Here is a 20,498-nt window from a genome sequence, read left to right as displayed (position 1 = left end):
TGTCAAACATACACAACTGTTAGCCAATCTTAGCAGTGGGCGTTTACTTCCGAGTGTACAATCCGCCATGCCTATTCAAACAGCGTTCTGATGAGGGGGGTCAAAACAAGACACAAAATAGCCTATTACTTCTAAATGATGTTTTTAATTTAAAAATCTTTATAACATTGTAAGTGGATCTCAGAGAACAGTATAAAATAAAACAAGGCAGTTCATGGTCGCTTTAAATAATTTTTTTTCTTAAGTATATGTATCTCGACTTAAGAATTTTTAGACATTTGTAATGGAAAACAAGAAATCTTTTTTTTTTTTTGCAGTTTTAGAGGGATGGTTCACCCAAAAATAAAAATTGTAATCATTTACTTACCCTCATGACATCTGAGCTTCTGAGTTTGGCATACATGCACTGATCAATGCTTATAGTTGAATAAAAGCTTAAATTAAATCTGTTCATCTAATAAAGCGACCGTGCCTCTTCAGAAAACATGGAATAAAACTGCTTGATATTTTCAATCTCTATAAACTGCGTGAAAATACTGTGTGGTTGGACTTTCAATGGATTTATAAAAAACAGAACTGAGAGAATTAAATTCTTCTTCTTTTTTTTGGGGGGGGAATCCCTTTAACCAGCAGCCAAATAACAATTTAGGCATTGTTTTAGGTTACTGCAGCCTTTTTAAAATGTTAGTCAAAACAATAGACAATTAAATACTATTAATGCTGATTCACATTATTATCAAACATGTTATTCATACATTAACAAATAAAACAATGCTAAATTTAAAAAAGAATTAAGACTAAAATACACTGAGATGCCTTCGAGGGTCAAAATTAACCTTCAGCTTAAAAAAAAACCTCACAGCGTTTCAAGAGAGGAGTAATTCTCCACAATTAACTACAAAATTATTCAGGTCTGGCTCCATTCTCATATGGAAATTTTTCACAATCCATTAATTTTTCCTCACTGAATATTGTTTCACTCAGAAACTCACATTACTGAACTAAAATGCGTTGCGAATGCAGTTTCATGTTAATAAGAACTGATAAAAAGAAAGAAAGAGCACAACTTCATGAGAAACACCTTTATTTTCCATTCTTTCATCACTGGTTATTTTCCAGCGAACAATCAAACATATCCTTATAGGACAGAGTTCATGAAAATTCCAGCATTCAGCAGCACTGCAGCATTTTGTCTTAAAAAATAATGAATCTTATTGAAACAAGCCTGTAATGTCTGCTTTGTCCTGTGATGGTGTCTGAGATTTGGACTAAATGTTTCATGTCTTCTTGATCCACAGCTGTCAGTCAGTCAGTCAGTGTCCCCTTGGCCACTAGAGCTCTGCAGAAACCGCAAGGGTGGGTAGATGGGAAGGTGCGTCACCAGGTTAAGCTGCCAGGGGTTTAAACTGTATGTAATATGAGGAGGATGGGGAAGTGTCATGTTTTGAGAGCACAAGACATCAACAACCACAATAGAAGTTAACATTACAGCCTTTAATAAACATCAAGCAAGTAACCAAACGGACTTATTCAAAAGTGAAACACTTAAATAACGTATACCTAGAGCTAAATCACTAAATCGAAGGCGAGGGGAAGGCACCCAAGCCTTGGGCGGCACAGGTGAGGGAGAGAGTTATAGTGAGTGAGTGTGATCTGTCAGTGTGTCTATCTGAAGAGCCTGTGGCGCTTTATGGGAGAGCCAATCTCGTCCACGCTACCTTCGCTGTCGCTGCTGGACTCTGAGTCGCTGCTGCCCGAGTAAGCGCCGAGCCCTGGCAGGATGCCCACGCATACAGCGGCGGAGGGCAGGTGGAGGACGCCCAAACGAGTCACGCCTGCGCTGGGGGATTTGGGCTCCACCGCCTCCTGATCTGGGAACACAAAACAATACATGCACATAGAGCACACGCAGTCTCTGGTGCATTTCACATCTAACGCGGCAGGTTAATATGGCAAGGCCAAGCAATTTCTCCTGGTTTCTAATGGTAACTATTACACTACTTTGACATTTTCTTTGGTTAGGTATAGAAATATGTGACTGTTTTCTATTTCAATCTATATTAAATGTAATTTATTCATGTGATGGCAAAGCTGAATTTTCAGCAGACATTACTCCAGTCTTCAGTGTCACATGATCCTTTAGAAATCATTCTATTTGCTGATTTGATACTCAAACATTTCTTCTTATCAATTTTAAAAGCAATTGTGCTGCTAAATATTTTTGTATAAAATTATATTTTTTAGGATTTAAATAAGTTTAAAAGAACAGCATTTATTCATCATTAATGTTGAATGTAGAATTCTTTCATTCAATTTAATGCATCCTCGCTCACCCCAAACTAGTGTAGTGTACATAAAACATGGTGTTTATTTTTTTTAAACAAAAAGCAGTCATAAAGTTCTGCTATAAAAGACAGCATTGTGTCTTAACTTGTATTTAGTTATTAGACTCCTAAAGCATTTTCAAAAATTAGTTTCACACTGGGATTTTTATGAACACTTCCCTACCTTTTTTTTTAACAACTATAATCTGATACATTTTAAAAGCAATTAAAACAGTACAACATATAATTACATTTCTAATAATGATCTGAAAATCACTTTACATAATTACATTATGTAAAGCCGGCATTATACTACATTGCTCACCTGTCTGACTGCCATTGCCGGTGACAGACTCCTCTGCTTTCTGCTTTTTACTCCCCTCCGAGGACTGAGACGAGCTGTACAAAGACAAAAATGAGTCAAAAAATAATTATACACAAAGATTATGCAGCCTCGGATTTCTATAGGTTTAAATACAGTCATTTAAATAAACACATTGTGGCAAGTTTGTGCTTTTTGTACCTGCGTCGTTTGACTGCCCCAGCCAGCAGATGGGCCTGAGACAGGTGACTGGTTCTGTGCTCTGAGGGTTTGGGTCCTGCCTTTTTCTCTGACTCCTTCTTCTGGTTCTCAGTGGTTGCTAGTTTCTGCAGAGCGTTGTGAGGTTCATCGGTTAAGGAGAAATCACTGACATACAACTAAACCATGAGAAAACTTCACAGCAACACGACAACTGACTTTCTGGCACTGCTGTTGTGGTAAGCCACTTGACAAATGCGGTTTTTCCTTTTATACTGACTCGTTCTCATAAACCTAAAATAACTACTGTGAGAACATATATGACCTCAACTTCAATAGCATGCAAACAGAAAAAACCCCACAGATGGATGAGGAAGATCAGATAAAGAGGGCAACCACTCCTAAAAGTCAGTCACCACAGAAATCAAACCTACTTCCTTTCACTTACAGATGGCCTAAAAATGTGACACACTTGCAGGTAAGAGAATTTAGTGCCTCCACGAGAGGCAAATTCAATAGAATTAGGGCACATTACTCTATTATGCTGCAGATCATGGCTCTCGGCAGTGCTTTTAGATGCAGTTATCAAACCCTGAGAAAGGTTTCAGTTGCCACGACAACGCATCCTCCAACCTTCTATCTACAGGCATACCTGATTGGCAGAAGAGAAAGGCCACTGCTGATTATGTCAGCTGTTCCATGATGAAAAATAAATTTTATGATATGGATAAAAGCAGAGCGTTTGGCTGCAACAAAATGGTGCTAATGAGGTACAACCTGTTGACTTCATAGTTCATTGTATATAATGTACACACACATAGGTATATAGACTCTCAATAGGTGTGGTTTTTATACTGGAAAAACTGTATATTCTATCGCCCTACACCAACTCTACCCCTCACAGAAAACTTTCTGCATTTTTTCATTTTTAAAAAAAAAAATTCTGTATGATTTATAATTAGGTCCCCACAGTGACACAAGTCCCTATTAGTTGGTGTGTATTCAGGTTTAAGTTCCCACAGGGATAGAAAAGCAAGACCACACACACACAATGATACTGATACAAAACATGATTCAATTAATCTATGGATTCATAAGACTGTTCAAAGAATCTTTTAGAACTATTCATTCCAAGAATGAGCTCAAAAGAGTCGTTTGTTCGGGAATCGTTTTATGTAGTGCTGTGTGTTTGCGTGTACCCCGCGAGGACAACTCGTCAGAACGACGTGCCTTGCTGTTATTTTGGGGTACATTGCAAACTCACAATCACAACTCAGGTAAAGTGTTGTTTTTGTTCTTATGTGGCGCTGGAGATTCAGCATCGACCTGCCGCATTCCACTGCTCAACTCAACGCGGGAAACGAGAAACTCTTGACATGATACACAGAAGAACGTGTTCCCGGTGTGAACGGGCCTTAATGCCGCGTTTCGCTACTTTTTCAGCTTTTTTTCAGTGTAAAATGGCCGAACAACACCAGAGGGTTAAAGAAGTTCAAGTTGACTAATTTTCCATTCATCCTATAGTAATTTTGAACAATATTTCTATTGTTATATCAAGTAAAACTTATTTACGTGAAAGGTTTTGATTGACAAGGTATCATTAGAGTGCAAAAATGTCTAGCTACAAAACTGCTTTAAACTGTAAGCATTCAGACTGACTGTTTTCTAAACCTCTAAGCCATATGCCAAGCCTGCATGAATTTCTGTCGAAGCAGCGCTGGATCGTCAGTGCGTCAGGTTCCTCTAGGGGCTGTCTTGTTTGAGAGCATGTACACTAACAAGGTATAAGAAAGAACTCTACTTTACTTTTCACCAGCCATCACTGCGCCTGACAGCTGAAGCTTCCACCACCAGCTTAACTAAGGTGAAAGTGGAGACAGACTCAGGCGGACAGCAAAACTCCCTGTCAATTTTTTTAAAGAACCATGACAGTAATATCGTTTGCGCTTTAAGGTGCAAAAGGATATCCTGTATTCCTTTATCTCCTGAGCTTCCTCGTCCCGTCTGTGTTTCTCTATTAGAGACTGCTTCTGGGAGACCTCGTCAAGAAAGCTGGTCTCATCTTCATCCAGGCATTTAACCATGTTCTCTGTGGAGGAAACAACAACAGAATTATAAAGACTCCATACCATTCAAGAACCGTTAACAGAACCAAGCATCATGAAAATGATGCATGACCACCATGCTTGCAGATCAAGAGATGTGGCCCTTGGAATCAGCGGCAATAGGAGCAGCAATGGTCGCTAGGGAGACCGAGAGTGGGTTTGTCACCAGGGATACGGAGACTAAACTGAGATGCTAAGATCATGCCAGTCTCCCATCAGCACCCGCAAGAACAGACCTGCTCTTGATCTCCACCACTCCCATCTGTTCACACTCATAGACACCCACCAACATGCTGAAACACACACCAGCGCATGCACACGCATGTTTTTGCGCAAACAGTGACAGATAAACCCCAAAATGAGGTCACATTTAGATGGGAGAGGCAAGCCCCATGAGACCGTGCGATGTGTGTCATCTGAAAGATCTGTTTTGGATAAAAATAAAGGGATGAATATGGGAGGAAAGCAGCATGAGGGCTTACTGAATTTGAATTGCTCCTCATATTCTTCCTGTTTCTTGTCTTTCTGCTCTTGTAGCCTCTCATACAGAGATCGGGGGTCGTACTCCTCCTCGGGGGCCTCTGTGGTGGAGTGAGAATGAACAAAATTAAAACTTGGCAAATGCATCGGGGGAGAACTAATGTCTGTCATTAAGCCTGCTGTTAATTTGTTTGATTGGTGTAGACAAAGTGAACGTCTCACCCTCCGGGTCATCTGGCTTGCGGACCTTCTCCCATTCTTCCTGCCTTTTTTTCCTTTTCTCGTCTAATTCAGACTCTGACACAAACTTTCGGCCGAGGTCCACACCATCTGCCATGGCAGAACCTACACAACGTATGCAAATTGTATGTTATGTGGCAATCATCACATATATATAAAAATATATTTAACCCATCAAAACTTACCTAAGTGCTGTTTATTTAATCAGGATAAACACTTTAGGTAGATCATGAAATCATCTGCAGTAGAATCTGTTCAGAGATAGAGAATAAAAATTTTATAATTAAAAAAAACGCTTTTACCCATCACGCTGACTCATGAAAGATCAATGCATTTTCAAAGAGAAATACACATGCATCTAACTAGTCATTTTACATTTGAAGCACAATATTATTTAAGATCTAAGTCCAAGATATATATAATAGATATCTGTCTGAGCAATGTTGACAGATTTGACAAGAAAAGGTACACACTGCCCCCTAGTGCTGGATTTGAAAAGTGAACCAAGTCACTTATTTTCTTGCCTAATGGCTATTTAAACAGCAAATTTATTGAAAACGAACACATATTTGAAAAGTGTTTATTCAGTATAATGCATTTACTCGGTGCTAGAAACACTCGGAGATGGCAAAATATATTAATAAATCTGGCTCAAACCATAGTGTATTAACACTTTCACTATCAAGTGTGGAATGTGGATGATAAAAAACATAATCATGAAGTAGTATTGTGATCAACATCAAAACACATAAAACGACACCTATGATATATGTGCAATATGGATGAGAAAGGTTAAAGACTCGGTACCGTTACTTTATTTTAAATATATGCATGAAACACTGCAATGCTACACTGCAACAGACGCAGCTTCAGTGCCTGATATTGATCTGAAGGAGAGCGTGCGAGGCTTTGATCGCACTCATTGGATCAGAAAGCAGTGGTATTTAGACGGCGATTGGTTTAAAACACATTATGTAACCTTAAAGTCGGTTTGTTTTCATGTCGGACAAATAATGCTCGAAGTGAAAAAGGAGACGAGGAATAAATAATTCTTTCAAGAAGGAAATGCGCTCAGATATTTACCTAGTCCGGTTTTGTGTCCCTGTAAAAGGGTCCCCTCAGCAACAAGCTGCTAAAGGCACGTAGTTCCTACACGAACTATTGGCTCATGGGAAATGTAGTTTTTATAGAAAATAAAAAAAAATTCCCCATCAAAAGTACAATTCGTTTTTTTTACGGGTAAACTTTTCAATGAGGTAATAGCAATAACCGAATGCACATGTAAATTATTTGTTAATTTTATGTAATTTCAATGTTCTGTCAGTCAATTTTAGACATTTAATCTTTAGTCATTTAGTCTTTCCGGTTAAGAAAAGCAAATGGATATGTTCTTGCATATTTTTGGAGTATTTCTTTGTGTATGAATAAGTTATTGTATGTTACGTGGAGGAGGGATCGGCTTGTATTAATAAGTTATTAGAGTAATAATATTATGAAATGCCTTGATTTTTATTGCTAACACAAAGCGGGCTTCGTCACATGCACACATACACAAACAAAACGAAAGCAAAAACTGGTTATACAAGGGTTTTATCACTTGAAAAATTGTAATGTACACAACACCCTCTCTTGAGGAGAATTTGTTTGGTTTCTCTGGTTGTTAGGAGGGGTTGGGTCCAGCATCATGTGCTGGAGGGAAATATGTGACGACACACGACGAATCTCTCTTTTGAATCATATCTTTTTTTAATGAACCGACTGAACCGGTTCACAAGAACCGAATGGTTGTTCGGAGTGAGTCGAAACCGATCGATCGGATCTTTCGGGCATGAGTGAGCCGAGAGAATCGAAAAACGTTCATTTAGTTAATTTAATAGCATCATTAACATATCATCGTGGTATTAATGCGTGGCATTTATCAAAATATGAAAAAAAAGTGAAGTGATGTGATTGAATTTTAGTATTATCAAAGAGTATTCGGTATTGTTTAGTTCCTAAATTACTTTATTTTTATGTGTTTATGTTTACAACAAACTGAACATGGACGCAACAAATTCGTCCATACCAGACTTCACTATTAATCGAACATGATGTGAAAACGTGATAAACAGTAATATGTGCACACAACTATTTCAGTGTATGCCACGGACGCGGTATGATGCGGATTACGGACCGCGTGATGACGCAATTACGTTCTGACGTAAAGGAACAGCTGAATCATTAGTTGAACCGGTTCTTTGAAAAGAGTTGTTCAAAAGAACCGTTTCGCAGAAATGAGTCGGGTTTACTAACACCACACAGAGCTTTCATTGATCTCCAGCTATCTCACACTGATTCCAGCCAGTCGTTATGCTTTCACTTCTCCGCCAACCGTTTACTTTCATTGTCAAACACCGGCTGGATCTGCTTTTGTGTGTGGATCGGCAAAATGTTGATTACTGAAGTGGTTGTGTGTGAGAATACAAATCATATCTCTGAGAAGTAAAGCACACACACACTTCCCGTGTAGTCTTTGTGTTCGGCCTACAGATCAGTGCTGTTACATCTACGTTACTGAAAATCCTCCGCTGTACCGGGTGAGTAAATACTTGTATCTGGTATATCCACATTATTTAATGATAAAAGACGTGTCAGTGTATGTACCACGTTAAAGAAAGGTTTTAAACTGACGTTTTGTTTTGTCTGTTTGGAGGTGTGGCTAGTTATATGGTTGCTAACGTTAATTTCTGAAATTATAAAAGAGGCTGTGTTTCAAAAGCTAGTGTGCTAGCATTTAAAACAACATTACCGGAATTATATTAACGTCAACAGCATTTTTGGGTATAGGTTCATTCGGCGTTTTAAGTATCAGAAATGTGTATAGGGAGACATTAGACAAAATGACAGCCTGAGTCACTATTCACTTTCATTATATGAGCCAGTTATAATATCATTTATAAATTGAAAGTACGCGGTGGCTTACGCTGTCAGTCTCCAACCATCTACCTAACATCTCCTTTTTGTGTTTAATAGAAAAAATAGTTTTAAATCTTAGTGACAGACTTTTCATTTATAGATGATCTAGCCCTTTAAATGCTGCCTACGTAGGCAGCTCACGATGGTTTGAGACGCAGCCATAGAAAGTCAAGTTTATTGACGTTAATTTACTGAAATGACAGCGTGCTGTTTATAAGCTTTCAGCGGGTTTGTAAATGTCAATGGTCGTGATAAGCGTACACTAGTCAGTGTTCATTCATGTGTGAGTAGGTTGTTGTGTTTTAAATGGGGTTTTTACAAAGTTGTTTGGCTTGCTAGCTGTTAGTTAGCAACTGCTAACACTGACAACTGCTGAATCGCATATCCTAGCGCAATAACATTTGTATACTTTATGTATATTTAAATACGTACTGCCTGTTGTTTTTATATAGCTATTGTGCGTTAGTATTAACTGAATTTATATTTAGGTTAATATCAAATTTTTTCAGTTAAGGTTTTAGAAAATTAACCGTGGTTTTGCTACAAAAAAAAAAGCATGGTTACTGTAGTTAAACCATGGTAACCACAAATTAACCATGGTTTGGCTACACTAACTATAGTTTAACCATGGTATTTGTAGTGAAATTGTGATTATACAGATGGTAACCACTAACCAGTAGGGCCAAAAAACATCCTTACTCCACTTTTACTATAATTTTCTTAAGGCCATGCTGTATGCCTTAAAGCAAAACATTGTTCAGGAGACAAGACCTGGATATTATTTTAACATCAGCAATACACCTTTAAAACAATAATATGAATTAATTAATAACACTAATATATTACATACATATGTTGTTATTAGAGCATATAATACAAGATCAGTGACTAATATCACTGTTTTTGTTTTACTTTAACAAGCTACATGCACAAATTTATTAGTGTAGTATTTTATTTACAATTTGCATGTTTGCATTGTGTTTTCTGTCCACACTGCAAATAATTTGATGCGTAATGTTTTTTTAGGAGTGAAAACCTCCCTGGCTGTAGAATGCATGTTGACTATACCATCAGCTTTGCTCGTCTGTGTCTGGCTGCTGATGGCCTGCAGTAGCACAATGCCCGAAACATCTACCCTACCCGTACCAAGTCACCCTCTAAAGTCCTTCCAATGATATGATAGTAGCCACCTGGATTGCATTCTGTGCCAGCAGGAGCCTCGTGCGGATTCTACGACTCACCGTAGAACAGCTGCAGTCAGTGCAGTTTTGGCCCAGCCTCTCGTCTGACAGAGTCATGGGGAACAGCTGCGTGTGCAGAGAGGACAGTGATGTGGAGGAGGGATCAGCTCCTCGCAGGCAGCTCAGGCGAGTGGATAACTCTGTGTCTGATCCCCCAGAGGCCAGAGGCAGCCGGCCCAGGGACCCTGTTCGACCGCCCCGCCGAGGTAGAGGACCGCATGAGCCACGTCGGAAAAAACAAAACGTGGACGGTTTGGTACTGGACACGCTGGCTGTCATCAGGACTCTTGTTGACAAGTGAGTGAACATTTAATGATGAGGATCTGCAGAGATTTGTCATTAAATCTGTGTAGGAATGAATTATGCACGTCATATCAATTTCAGTTCCCCGTTTACTTGTGCGTCAGCAATAGCGTCTCTCCATCTTTGGATAAAAGCATTGGCTTGCTATTGAACATCCATTTGCATTGTGGGTTTTTTCCAGTATTGTTGTCTACCACAGTGATGCCTCGCTGTCTGCAAGAGCTTTTACTTTTAAAAAGCAGCTTTAAATGTGCAGAGCTTATGGAGAAACCTGGCAGAGCTCTGTAATGAGCATGCCATTATTTATTTATTCTTTCGTTCGCACAGCACCACATTTAATCTTAATGTATTGCCCAAGACAGCAGCTTGAGATAACAGAGAGCTTCATGTTTCTTTTAACATTTTGCTGGATATCACAGTCGCCAGTCACTCTTCCTCTTTGTCACATGTTCTTACACCTTCCCACACAGCCGGCCAACTGCTATTTAATGATGGATGTTCACTTTGGATGAAAAGTTTTTCTATTTGTACATGACATTTGGTGGCTCTGAACCCACTGTCTTCTTTGCAAGGCCTGCAGTATTGCCTGGATATTTTAATAGTTTATAGTCATCCCTGAAAGGAATCTCAGATTGTGCAGTTTTACAGGAAAAGCAAATATTTTGTTCTTGTTTTGATTCCAAAGAAAAATATATAAAGGGCACAAGGGGGAGTGTCAGCTTTTCTTTTCTTTTCTTTTCTTTTCTTTTCTTTTCTTTTTTCTTTTACAGCTGGAATATATTTTGGTTGCTCAACCACATCCTTTGACAGCCGTTTTTTATTCACCTGAAACCCTAGTTTTGAACACACATACACACACACACACACCTACCTACCTACCTACCTACCTACAGCTTTGTTCTTGATTGTGTTAATGTGTTAGGGCAGTAATTCTCAACCAGAGGTTTGGGGCCCAAGGGGGAAACAGGATGACCTAAAATTATTTGATCATATTATAAAATAAATATAAAAAACACTGAAATCTGATCCCTGAAAAACCACTGAAATCTGACCCACCAAATCTGTAATTACATTTATAATTGCATTGTTGACCTATGCCTTATACCTTAACCCATCCTTAAATCTACCAACACCACCAAACCTTACCCGTGTGTGTCCCACCTTAATAGCAGTAGAAGTGCTTTGCAATACAATATGAACACAATAAGTACATTGTACTTACTTTTTAGGCCACCTAATATAAACTGGGACCAAAGATTTTATTGAAAGCTTCATCTTGTAGAATCACAAAGTGAATTCTATGTCGCTAATTTAATATCAACACACAGTTTGTTAATAAAGTTTGAAGCCAAGCAATATTGTCATAATTGCTTTACTTGAGCAAATATTTTAGACAGTATGGGGGTCCTTTGAGTCAAAAAGCTTGAGAACCTTGTATTAGGGGGGGCTGTTCTGTACAGAGCAGAAAATCAGTGTTTTTCTAAATAGAACATATCCCTGAGTGACCATTACACAACGATCACAGAGCAGTCAGACCCCCATGGCTTGGGGCTTAAGACCTCTCTCACTCTCTCTCAGACTATCTCTTTCTCTTTTTCGACCACCCTCATAGCTATCTTTTCTTTGGCCTCGTCTGCTGTTTGAAAACATTACCCCTAGTACCCACCAACCACTGATTTATGACTGACAAATGAACCACACCGGCTTCACACTGCAGAATAGAGGTAAATTTATTTTCCCTGCTTAAATGCCTCTGGTGGTGTTTTGATCGGGCCCGGCTCCCTCTAGGAGCACCTCAAGGGATTTTGCTATTGCTGCTTAGATTTACTGTTGCAGACCCAGCATGCAAAATGGATGCATACACCCTAAAGCCAAAACCGCCCCAGCAGCAGTGGCGGCGGCGGCAGTCTGCCATCCAATAGCAATCTGTCATGTGTCACACAATCACCCATTATACCATTAGGCTTTCATAACTTATGTCTAGAGCAGCCAAGGACTAAATAAGATGCTTACAACTTGGGTTTGAGGCACACAGGCAAACATTTTCTCTATTAGGTTGGTCTACTTTTTGCCATTAACTTTTGTATTTGTTCTTTTTGTGTTTCAGTGACCAAGAACCTCCATACTCCATGATCACACTGCATGAGATGGCAGAGACAGGTGAGTGATTTCCATAAGGGGTTCAAATCTGCTATTGCGCTAGAAGAGTTGTAATGCTCTTGTCATCCATGTGTTCCATTGTTCACATGTGGGTTGTGGGACTCACAAACATTCAAATGCCTTACCCAGGTCACGTCTTGTATGGCTTATTTGTGATTATTTATATGGATAATGGGACTACCAAATCGCAAAGACTGTGTTTTGATTTAATAAATATATGCACTGTGTGTTTCGGAGTGAAGTGCGCCGTTGTGCTCTTTAACACGCAAGCTGCTGCTTGGATTGCAGTTAATTCTGCACCACACAAACTCATCTATACATCTACTGGCTCACTCATAACATTAATTTGAGAGTGCAATATGGGGCAACCATCACCCCAAACTTGTTATGAGAAGCACTTATGTGTCGACAAAAGAGCTATCCAGTGAAGTCTAAAAACCCCCTAAAATGCCTGAAGAGAATTATCTGTTAGAATTCCCATTCATCTTAATGCCTGAAATCCCAGATGCTTGAAACTAACTGACTTGGATGTTGCCATTTTTGCTTCGTATAAATGAGCCATATAGATTTGTTTTGAAGGGATCACTTGAATCATAAATATGGTCCAAATGATCTGGAACCACAGGAGAATGACAACACTGATGGCACGATGAGAATGTGTATAGTCACAAGCTCTTCAGCTTTATTACTTTCTCCTTGCTCCAGGCGTGTGCATGAGCTGTGATGTTAAATGGTGTCTACTTCATCTACTCAAATATAAATCACAGAACATTCATTGTTGAGTTTTATTTAGTCAGAAAGAGTAGCTACATTTGAATGTCTGTCAGTGTTGAAACAATATAGTTATTATCCAAAGTGAACCAGCCAAACCTTGACTCTCTAGTTCCAGGCTTGCTTTTTCCATCAGGGGAACAAATGCAGCTTGTTGTGACCCCCTGGCTACTGATTAAGTTATTAGGATGTTAATCTAACAGCGGAAGCTGTGGAAGCTCTGTGGGTATTAGTGACGGCTGCTTTTGAAGTTTGGCTCGTGCCTTGCGCTGCCATTGTCATGCCGTCACTCCATTCTGTGGCATTGATGGAGGTGAGTGGGTTGCGGCTCAGCTGCAGCTTTAAAGTCCCTGAGAGCCTCAAGACTGCAGGAATAAACACTGTGTATGATAGTGAGTAAAAGCTACACTGCTTTTGCCAGTTTACAAGGGCAGTGTGCTGCTGTTTGTTTACATGCCCTTTTTGCATACAAATTTACTTTAAATCTTTTTAATTACTCATGGATGTTACCTGCAGCAAATCCATTGTAATGTTGAGGGGTTGTTTGGGTCTGTATATGGACCGGACTCTAATCAGGGGTCAAAATTTAGCAAGGTCATGTGCAGGTTGCCAGCCTGCCTCTCTTCTTGTGCCATTGCCAAAGCCTCTGTGACTGTTGATTTTATTTATATGCGCATCTGTTGCTCCGAGCTGAGCCTGCATGTTGTGGTTTGAGACTCTGTGGCGTCAGGTGGCAGCTAAGAGCTTCATGCAGGAGTAAACAGGTGGAAACTACTCTGGGCTTCAAGATTGAGATCAAAACCCCCTGAAGAGCATATGTGACCCTGGACCACAAAACCAGTTTTAAGTGTCAATTTTTCAAAATTGAAACATCTGAAAGCTGAATAAATAAGCTTTCCATTGATGGATAATATTAGGCCGAGATATAACTATTTGAATATTTGGAATCTGAGGGAGCAGAATATAAAAAAAAAATCAAAATATTGAGAAAATCGCCTTTAAAGTTGTCCAAATGAAGTTCTTAGCAATGCATATTACTAATCAAAAATTACGTTTTGATATATTTATGGTAAGAAATTTACAAAATATCTTCATGGAACATGATCTTTACTTAATATCCTAATGATTTTTGGCATTTAAAAAAAAAAAGAAAATTTTGACCCTTACAATGTATTTTCGGCTATTGCTACAAATATACCCCAGCAACTTAAGACTGGTTTTGTGGTCCAGGGTCACATATGAGTTTAGTAAATCGTGTTTGCGTCAATTTATGTGCGTCTATAAAATGAATGTGTGATGATTTTTTTTTTTTTTTTGCAATTTAGCTTTCTAATTTGCTCATTGTTGTCATCATATACAGTATTGACATTTTTATAGACCATCTGCTCTTGAGATGTTGGCATTAGCCATTGGAAGAACTCAATTTAATAATTTTCATAATAATAATTTTCAGTGTTGTTTGAATGCATTGTCATAATAATGGCTCTGTATTTCCTAATGTCCCATAGACTGAACTTGTGTTTGTTCTTCCCCCATCCTCTTTTCTCTCTGTCCCTCTTTTTCTCACGCTGTAGATGATGGCTGGTTGGAAGTGGTGCAGTCTTTAATTAGGGTAATTCCTCTAGATGACCCACTAGGACCAGCTGTAATAACCCTCTTACTGGATGAATGCCCTTTGCCCACCAAAGTGAGTTCATGTACAGTACCACACAATATTGACTACCAAATTATTTGTCCGCCTCTGTTTTTGCTAATGGACAGTAATGCAGCTGTATTTTTGTTAGCACTTTGAAAATGGGACCACAACATTTCCCCAGTATTTGAATTTATGCTGCTTTTGAGTGATATCCCTCTCTCTTTCTTTAATTGATTTCAGCAAGTTTCATTTTTTTTTTTGCAAAAAAACGGTTCTTTTTTCCATTTTATGTTGATAAGAAAAAAAAACGGTTTATCATTTCTGTTTAAAGTTTATAACTGCAGGCAGCCATCATGCTTAACTGAGCATTAAGATTCAAGATTAAGGTTTTATGATGTTATGCAACTGCATCAACTTTTTGTACTGATGCAAGATTTATTGTTCATTTGATATGTTCTCTTTTGGTTTGGTTCCATCACATTCCAAATATAGAAAAATTATATGGCATTTTTATTTTGTAAAGCATTTGATTCACTAAATTATCGATGATGTAAATATATTGTTACCTTAAAATACACTCAAGTTTAAAGTCACTAAGATTTTTTTATACTTAGAAATTAATTATTTTTTTCAGTAAGGATACAATAAATTGATCAAAAGGGACCGTAACAAGTATGAGAAAAAGGTGTATTGTTGCTTCTGACTCCTTGTTTGTGTTTTGAGGAATAAAGTGCAGCTAATGCTAAGGTGAAAGTTGCTCTGTGTGTGTTAGTTTCTGGTTGAGTGCATTATTTTCTGACCCATTAAAAAATTAAATCATTGATGAAGAGTCTGTATTGTCAGGATGCTCTGCAGAAGTTGTCAGACATGTTGAGTCTGAGTGCTGCTGTGGCGCGTCAGGATGCCCTCATCCCAGCCAAACACCGCAACACCACAGCAGTCCTGGGCTGCCTGGCTGAGAAACTGGCTGGTAAGGGACATGCACGCACACACACACACACACACTGCATTTGCTGAAGCAACGCTGCAAGCCTTTTACCCACTCTGACAGTGTCAGTGGGTAAAAGGCTTGCAGCATTATATTTTTGGATTTTTTTAAAATCAATCTGAGATCTGTTGCATCTCGTTTTACATCATATTTGCACTAGCCTGTTCCTCCAAAGCTAAAGAGCTGAGTTTGCAGTCTGTGAAGGCCTGTCATGCTTGAGCATGCTGCAGGCTCTCTCAGAGGCCTGTGATTTGACAGCTCTGCTGAGGCTGCAGCACACAAACATACATTCACGCACACTGTCCAGTTCTCTCAGTTTGAAGATACGTGCTTCTGTTTTTAAGGTCAAAGACATTGGCCAAAGGAATCATTTGGTTAATAATCATTTGGAGTACTTCATCTTTTTACTCTTCTGTCTACAGGTCCAGCGAGCATTGCGCTTCTCAGCCCTGGAACTCTGGAGTATTTACTTGAGAGTTTGGTAAGAATGTTGAGTGGTTTTATTAAACATACTGACTAACTCTGTAGTTCTTAAAGGGGTCATATAATGGGAAGCATAGATATACTCTAACATTCATAATACAAAGCTTCCTCCCCAGTATACTTTGAATATTTATGGAAACTAAGCTGTGAAATACCCTTTGGTTTTGCAAGAGCAATTGCATTAAAGCTGGTATTATAGCATTATAGTGGTCTTGTTGTTCTTCTAGAGTTCTGAGGCCCATCCCACTGTTATGCTGTTTGCTCTCATCGCTTTAGAGAAGTTCTCTCAAACAAGTAAGTCTAACTGGTCTCGGTTCAAAATGTTCTGAGCTTCTCAGAAGGGTACTTTAACGAGAGCCTGTCTTTATCTCAGGTGAGAACAAGTTAACAGTGTCGGAATCGTGTATTAGTGACCGTCTGTCTGTTCTGGAGTGCTGGGCAGATCATCCAGACTACCTGAAGCGTCAAGTGGGCTTTTGTGCCCAGTGGAGTCTTGATAACCTCTGTGAGTATCTTTCACTGTATTGGAGTACATGGTATTAATATTTAGCCCAACTGTTTGTATTTTGTGATGATTGTCAATTTAAGTCAAATATTAAGCTTGTACGTTGTGCCTCGTTGATAATTTTATCTTTGGTCACCCTCTGGCCTGTAGTCATTAAAGTGGGGCGCCAGTTTACCTATGAAAAGGTCAACTTAAGCAACATCAATGCCATGCTGAACAGTAATGATGTCAGCGAATATCTCAAGATCTCTCCTACTGGACTGGAGGTGAGAGCATTATTGTAACTCTGGGTAAAATTCTGCTAATTGGATTTATATAATGCAAGACGTGTTCAACAGAACTGAACTACACTCTTATTGGTAGATAGAAGACATTTATTTAAAGCTCTTTCAAAATGCAAATAAGGAAATAAATGAAAAACAAATGAATGTACACACAAGGCATTAAGAATGTTGTAGAGATATGAAAGATGACGATTCCGATTCTGTGGAAATTACAGTATTCTGTGTAGGCTTACTGACAAGGAACAGTTTCACTTCCAGTTAGGCCACTCTGTAAATAAAACATATTTTCATACTTCTGTGAATGGTTCACATGCAACTCATGAAGTTCTAAGCATGCCTTAACATTTTTACTTATAGTGGAAGAATGGCTGATTGTAACTATCATAAACAAACATATTGTGATTTAGTATATTCCTCAAATGTTACAAAGTGATGTCTAACATGATCAGTCTTTTTCTCATTAGGCACGATGTGATGCGTCATCATTTGAGAGCGTCCGCTGTACGTTCTGTGTGGATTCGGGGGTTTGGTACTATGAAGTCACGGTCATCACCTCTGGCGTCATGCAAATTGGCTGGGCAACCAAGGACAGCAAGTTTCTTAACCATGTGTGTTTCTGGTTATGTTTAGATAATTATGCTTTCTTTTATTTTAGTTGTATGTTCTTATATTTGCATGAAGTGTACAGTGTTTATATGAAGCAACTTGAATCTCAGTAGTGAGAGCATGTTTGTTTGTACAGGAGGGTTATGGGATTGGAGATGATGAGTACTCGTGTGCGTATGATGGCTGCAGGCAGCTGATCTGGTACAACGCTCGCAGTAAACCTCACTCCCACCCCTGCTGGAAAGAAGGTTTGTGCAGAGCATCCTGTTCAGCACCCAAGTTCTTCAGTTATATGATGATGTCCTACATTTAGTGTATTTCATCATTTTGGGAAAAACGTTTTGTAATAAGTGTCCACTGGGCTGTCTAGGTGATGCCATAGGCTTCCTGCTGGACCTCAGTAAGAAGCAGATGATTTTCTATCTAAACGGACACCAGCTGCCTCCTGAGAAGCAGGTGTTCTCCTCCGCCACGTAAGCAAAGTTCACTTCCTCCACCACAAAACAAATGCAAAAAAATTATTTATGGAGCTTTTTGAAACATGCTGTACCTTGTCTTAGGTCTGGCTTCTTCGCTGCAGCCAGTTTTATGTCCTACCAACAGTGTGAGTTCAACTTCGGAGCGAAGCCCTTCCGCCATCCCCCCTCCATCAAATTCAACACATTTAATGAGTTTGCCTCGCTTCCATCAGACGAGAAAATCATTCTGCCCAGGTTTGCACCGTTTATTAGATTTCTGTACACAGGGCAAGCTATCAATGACTGTTACGTGGATGTGAGCAATGCATTAATTATCCTAAAGCAAGTGACTCATACCATTCATGCACATAAAATTGTTCTTTCTCTGTCTATTATTTCAGACACAGGCGCCTGGCTTTGCTCAAGCAGGTTAGCATCAGAGATAACTGCTGCACCCTCTGTTGTGACCAGATGGCAGACACTGAACTGAGACCCTGTTTGCACAGGTACAAAGTTCAACATAGAGAGTCAGTGTTTACAAAACTGGGGTTATGGGGAAAGGGATCTGATGGAGGCTCAAGAAAGCAGGATTGATGTGCTTGGATGAATTGGAGTACATAAGAACAGTTGTTGCTTTGAGAATTAAGACCTTTGAAACATATTTGACATTTTTATACTATATTTTCACCCTTATGTATTCAGCTAAAATGTGCAAAGTAAGATAATAAAGCTGTTAAGAATTTCATTGCAGTGTTATGAATTAATCTCATAGTAACATTATATTTAATGTTATATTGTCTTTCACAGTGGCAAGTAGCCAATCATTGTTCATTAACTGTGACATAAGAAGCCTACAAAGTGCAACAGTTGGGTTCCACAAGTAAAAATCCCATTCATTTTCTTTAGGGGAATTGATTTTGGTTCATGGCTTACTGTATAAATCTTTAACAAAGACTTTTTAAATCCCTGTTGAAAAAACGAATGGGAGAAATTAAAAAAATTAAAGAAAAATACCCTCCATGGGGTATTTAAACCTATTGTTGATTACGGTTACATCATCTCTTTATGCTGAACAATTTAGTCATCTTCTGCTTCTCTGTCATGTCTTCAGTGGGATTTGCATGGAGTGTGCCTTACAGCTGGAAACGTGCCCACTGTGTCGTAAAGACATCCACACACGAGTCAGACTCATTTCCCATGTGTCCTGACATCAGCTTACCAACCCTAGATGTGGACTATCCCCATCAAGCTTCCATCCTGTCCAGTCCCCTGTCTGAGAGATCAACCTAACCAATCAAATCATGATGCTGTCTCAGGATTGGACACGGCGGATGCTGTCTCAGGATTGGACACGGCGGATCTTCTTCCCTTACAACTGGAGGGAAGAAGAGAGAGAAAGAGAGAGAGTAAACTACACTGTTGCACTCCAAGGATGCCCCAATTCGAGGGCTATTGAAGAAACCAGGAGGTTAAATGTCATGTGTTTTCTGCCATGGTTATGCACATATCAGTGTCCTAATGCTGCTGATGCTAAACGTGAACTTTCTGAAGCAGTGACCGAGACTAAAATCTCCAACGCTCCCAAAGATAAGAGAGTATGATTGAATTAAGAATCTTTTGTTTTCTGAATTGTGATGTTTGTAATAAATGTCTGTTTTATGTGTTGCACAGGCTTTGTTATCTTTAACATAATGCGCCCAAGAGCTAAATGGAAACTATAGTGATCTGTTGAGAATTGCGTTTTTGACTGAATAATGCCTCATAGCCCATAGCATGCTCACATAACAACTCGAGACTACCGTCTTCACATAATTTAAACTCATAACCTCAGGACTGTAAAAATAAGGTAACGACGACTTCTTTTTATACATCCTTGTGAGACTTTAAAGCCACAACTGTGAGATTACAGATTGCAGTTACAGAATATAAAACTACAGTTGTGTGATATAGATATTGTAATTGAAGCTTAATATCCCACAATTGTGACTCTGGTTCACAAAAAGAATAAATGTTATTGTAAACTCTCAAAATAAGCTTTTTTTCCCACTCTGAGGCAGATAGAAATGGGGAACAATAACAAAACTTTAGTCACATGATCATATTTTATTTATATATATACATATATAAATATAATATATTTAGTAATATATATAAATATATAATATTTAGTTATATATATATATATATATATATATATATACTTATTATATATATATATATATATATATATATATATATTAGTGTTGTCAAATATCATGAAAAAGTTCTCTTTTTTTAACTTATTTCAAAAAGTGAAAGTTTCATATATTCTAGATTCATTACATGTAAAGTAAAACATTTCAAAAGATTTTTAGTTTTAATTTTGATGATTAAAACTTACAGCTCATGAAAGTCAAAAATCCAGTATCTCAAAATATTTGAATATTTCCTAAGATCAAT

The 20,498-nt window shown here is 38.6% G+C and overlaps 2 protein-coding genes across 8 annotated transcripts; one reads left to right on the top strand and one right to left on the bottom strand.

The window, feature by feature from the left end:
• Positions 1-1,069: 1,069 nt before the first annotated feature.
• LOC306842888 (PSME3-interacting protein-like) lies at positions 1,070-6,789 on the bottom strand. Of its 5 annotated transcripts, none has more exons than XR_013781792.1 (9): positions 6,753-6,784; positions 5,855-5,920; positions 5,652-5,774; positions 5,432-5,530; positions 4,812-4,933; positions 2,848-2,984; positions 2,650-2,723; positions 1,561-1,871; positions 1,070-1,406 (listed from the first exon to the last, which is right to left on the bottom strand). XR_013781792.1 is itself a non-coding variant. In XM_079374049.1 (9 exons), the coding sequence occupies exons 3-9, from the start codon at positions 5,764-5,766 to the stop codon at positions 1,402-1,404; spliced, it is 705 nt and encodes a 234-aa protein (XP_079230175.1). In that variant the 5' UTR covers positions 5,767-5,774; positions 5,855-5,920; positions 6,753-6,789; the 3' UTR covers positions 1,070-1,401. The 5 variants fall into 5 exon arrangements, 4 of the variants coding, with proteins under 4 accessions (XP_079230175.1, XP_079230176.1, XP_079230174.1 ...); XM_079374049.1 differs by having other exon boundaries at positions 1,719-1,871; positions 6,753-6,789; XM_079374050.1 differs by having other exon boundaries at positions 1,070-1,390; positions 1,719-1,871.
• Positions 6,790-7,452: 663 nt separating this feature from the next.
• LOC306842887 (RING finger and SPRY domain-containing protein 1-like) lies at positions 7,453-20,085 on the top strand. 3 transcript variants are annotated; one of them, XM_079374044.1, is made up of 15 exons: positions 7,453-8,245; positions 9,651-10,162; positions 12,276-12,328; positions 14,674-14,786; positions 15,579-15,705; positions 16,146-16,204; positions 16,434-16,500; positions 16,580-16,711; positions 16,862-16,977; positions 17,460-17,603; positions 17,738-17,849; positions 17,972-18,074; positions 18,162-18,314; positions 18,461-18,565; positions 19,171-19,727. In XM_079374044.1, the coding sequence occupies exons 2-15, from the start codon at positions 9,801-9,803 to the stop codon at positions 19,265-19,267; spliced, it is 1,743 nt and encodes a 580-aa protein (XP_079230170.1). In that variant the 5' UTR covers positions 7,453-8,245; positions 9,651-9,800; the 3' UTR covers positions 19,268-19,727. The 3 variants fall into 3 exon arrangements, with proteins under 3 accessions (XP_079230170.1, XP_079230171.1, XP_079230172.1); XM_079374045.1 differs by lacking the exon at positions 7,453-8,245 and adding an exon at positions 8,382-8,907 and having other exon boundaries at positions 19,171-20,085; XM_079374046.1 differs by lacking the exon at positions 7,453-8,245 and adding an exon at positions 8,747-8,907 and having other exon boundaries at positions 9,839-10,162.
• The last annotated feature ends 413 nt before the right edge of the window (positions 20,086-20,498 follow it).

Source organism: Barbus barbus (assembly GCF_936440315.1).
Source record: "Barbus barbus genome assembly, chromosome: 23".
NCBI classification, from domain to species: domain Eukaryota; kingdom Metazoa; phylum Chordata; class Actinopteri; order Cypriniformes; family Cyprinidae; genus Barbus; species Barbus barbus.
The sequence above is the reverse complement of the archived record's forward strand: the minus strand, read 5'-3'. Positions and strand labels throughout refer to the sequence as shown.